Source organism: Octopus bimaculoides, chromosome 18, assembly GCF_001194135.2.
Source record: "Octopus bimaculoides isolate UCB-OBI-ISO-001 chromosome 18, ASM119413v2, whole genome shotgun sequence".
Taxonomy (NCBI): Eukaryota; Metazoa; Mollusca; class Cephalopoda; order Octopoda; family Octopodidae; genus Octopus; species Octopus bimaculoides.
In genome coordinates, this window is record NC_068998.1 from 707,519 (window position 1) to 710,544 (window position 3,026).

Consider the following 3,026-nt stretch of genomic DNA (forward strand, 5'->3'; position numbering starts at 1 on the left):
CCCCCCCCCCCCATAAACTAACATTTATACATATTTTTGTGCTTGTCATTTTTTTCAGGCAGTAAAGGTGTTGCGAACAGCAGAATTCTCTCCCTTTGTGGTATTCATAGCAGCCCCTACGATACCAGCTGTGACTGAGGTAAAATTTGATCCGGTGTCATCGTGTCATGCCTCATATTAACCTTCTTCAACCCATTGCTTTTTCTGTCTTCAGCTGACCTCAAACCCTTCTGTGTTTACATGTGTGTGTGTGTGCGTGTAAAACCTTAGTTTCTTTTTCTTTTGTAACCCCTATTGCTCCTTATTTAGTTTTTTGCTGCTTACCGCCAGCTTATTCTTGTGTCTAGAATCTTCTTCATTGGAAATATGCTGTCATTCAATTCTCTAATGTTTCCGTTTTGTTAAAAAAAAATTTTTTTAATTAATGTTATAATGAAATACATCCAAAATGGGTGTGTGTGTGTGTTATAAATACACACACACACACATGCATCCACCCACACACTTATGTGTGCATACATAAATTACTGAACAGTTTTGGCTTCAAAAAACGAAACCAAACTTTTTCATTCCTTTAAAAAGAATTTACGCTATTTTGATGTTAGACAATTTCTTTGAAGTGTTGTTTGAAGATTTGCATGAATATTCTGGTCTGGTATTAGTTTCTTCTGGAGAGAGCGTGACGGGTGAAGGTAATGGATATGTGTATCATATTCTATCCAGCCTATTTTTCTCAGGTAAGAAAATACAAATATATTTTCTTGTAGGTAAGAAGGCAAACAACAAAACCAAATACAAAAAAATCACCGAGGAACAAACCATTGCTGACTCTGCATGCACAGCTGTGATTTCTAATTTCTGCTTGATGGCTTCTAGCTAAACCTCCCCACCTTTTAACTTTAGTATTAAAATGCATGGCATTGTCCTGATTTCATTTTTTCCAGGATCTGAAAGCTTTACGTACGGCTGAGTTTGCTCCCTTCATTGTCTTTATTGCCCCACCATCTCTCAGTGATGCCCCACTACATGTAAGTGAATTGATGCTGTTTGCCAATGACATTTAACATGGTTATGTAGTGAAGAGACAAGTCACCATCACAGATTTTTATCCTCAAACTGGAATGATTTTTTTCTTCTCTTTCATGACTTTCAAAGCAATATTTTTAAATGTTAAAAGAAAATACACAAAAATCTAAAAAAAATATGCAAACTATTCCTCCACTTCTTTTCTATGTTTACCTTAATTCTTTGAAACAGTCCCTACTCAAAATCTTCAAAATAAGCTTCACGGAAAAATACATTATTTCAACTTTAATGCCAAGCTACAGTAATTAAAGCACAAGTTTCTAAGGCCACAGGCTATGACGAAATTGTTTGACTCAATACCAAAATGACAATGGTGGAAATAGGGAGCACATAGATGGGGTGCTCTCCATTTGACTGGAAAGAGGTGATGGGAAGGCATGGAGCCTCTGGCTCACCCTCCTTCCTGATGTCAGCCACACAGACATTAGTGTACCCTACTTTCTAAATCTCATTCCGTTGTTAATTACTGGTACCTAGTGCTCTACCTAGCACCTTCTAGATATATGATGATAATAATAAAGATGGTTTCCTATGTGGAAGGCATATTTAGTGTTCAGTCTGTCTGTGTGTCTTTGTCTTCATTAAAGTGGTAGAAAAGTGAAGACATGTAACATTTAGAACAGAGAGAAACCTAGCAGAAAACTGGACTTTGGTGGGAGATTTGATTAAGTAGACAGAGGCAGACAGGCGAGGATTCAAATTCAGTGCAGGTATTTTATTATACTCCTGGTTAGGAAGACTACATTCTACATTCCTCATTTTATCAGGTTCTTAAAAAGAAGCACTGGATTGTCTGAGGAAATTATCTCATGTCTGTTATCCACTGAAGAATTTGTCTCATTCTTTAGAAGTACTGGAGTAATTGGACCATAAATAAATGGTATGGTAGATTTCAGGATGGACTTTGAATGAGGATACGTTGAGTATTGATACACAGAAGATTGAGGAATGTAATCTTAGGTGAAAAAACCCCAAACGATCTTGAAAGTTACTCATGCTAGCCTCCAATTCTTTACTGTGTAAAGATGACCTTTGCATGTACAAAAGCTTTCTGTTGCAAATTTATGTTAACAAGTAAAACTGTCATCTTGCATCGTGGATGTCAAAGAATCATTGCTATCTTAAAATATGGTCATGCTGGGCAGTTACCCAGGGGCACCACAAGTGCAGGGGCTCAATGCTAATCTAAGCTGGTCGTCAATAGATAATTATTATAGGGCCTACTGCAATGCTTTGTAAAGCTGTCAAGGCCGCACTGTGTGGGATGTAGATGCAGGAGTTGACTGAATGTTCATCCAACACTTTCGACAGCACACATAATCTGTGAACTACTGAAAGCAGTGGGAGGACTATCAATTTGACAAGTGTTTAAATGAGTTTAACTTCTCTGGATATTGGTTAGTGAGAGAGAGAAAGTGACATACTGACAGACAGGTTCCATCAGGGCTGATTTACCTGAAACTGCACAAAAAGAAAAGGTAATATTCTCACTGGGTCTCACTGGCCCCAACAGCTAGTTATGGTACTCACTTCAAACTTCACATCACAATGGCACATCATTATTTCACTGACTGCAGTATACCCGGTTCATATCCTCCTACCAACACTGTCCTTACTCAGTTAGGATGGATACAGCTATCCCCGACAGTGTAAAAATGGGAAAACAATATGCAGCATGGTCTAAAAGAAACTGAAAATCAGTGACAGCAGACACACTGCATGGCACTGCAGAAAAGTGTAATAGAGCCAAAAGATAGTAACCTCCATTTAATACAAGCTGGTATCCCATATATGTATATATAGTTGAAATTTATAGAAAAACAAAAGACTACGTTTCGAGCCTCAGCTCTTCAACAGAAAGGAGCACAAGGAAATAAACAGAGGGAGCATAAAAGCAACTTTTGGAGCTAGCAGTCAATCATATATATATATATATGTAT

At 37.7% G+C, this 3,026-nt stretch overlaps 1 protein-coding gene across 10 annotated transcripts in view; it reads left to right on the top strand.

Moving 5' to 3' along the window:
* LOC106871672 (peripheral plasma membrane protein CASK) overlaps window positions 1-3,026 on the top strand; it is a 516,651-nt gene that overhangs the window by 501,811 nt on the left and 11,814 nt on the right. For all 10 annotated transcript variants that reach the window (XM_052974602.1, XM_052974597.1, XM_052974599.1 and 7 more), the window contains one exon: window positions 59-139. In XM_052974602.1, the coding sequence (XP_052830562.1) occupies window positions 59-139 (81 nt within the window). The remainder of the gene's footprint in view (window positions 1-58; window positions 140-3,026) is intronic.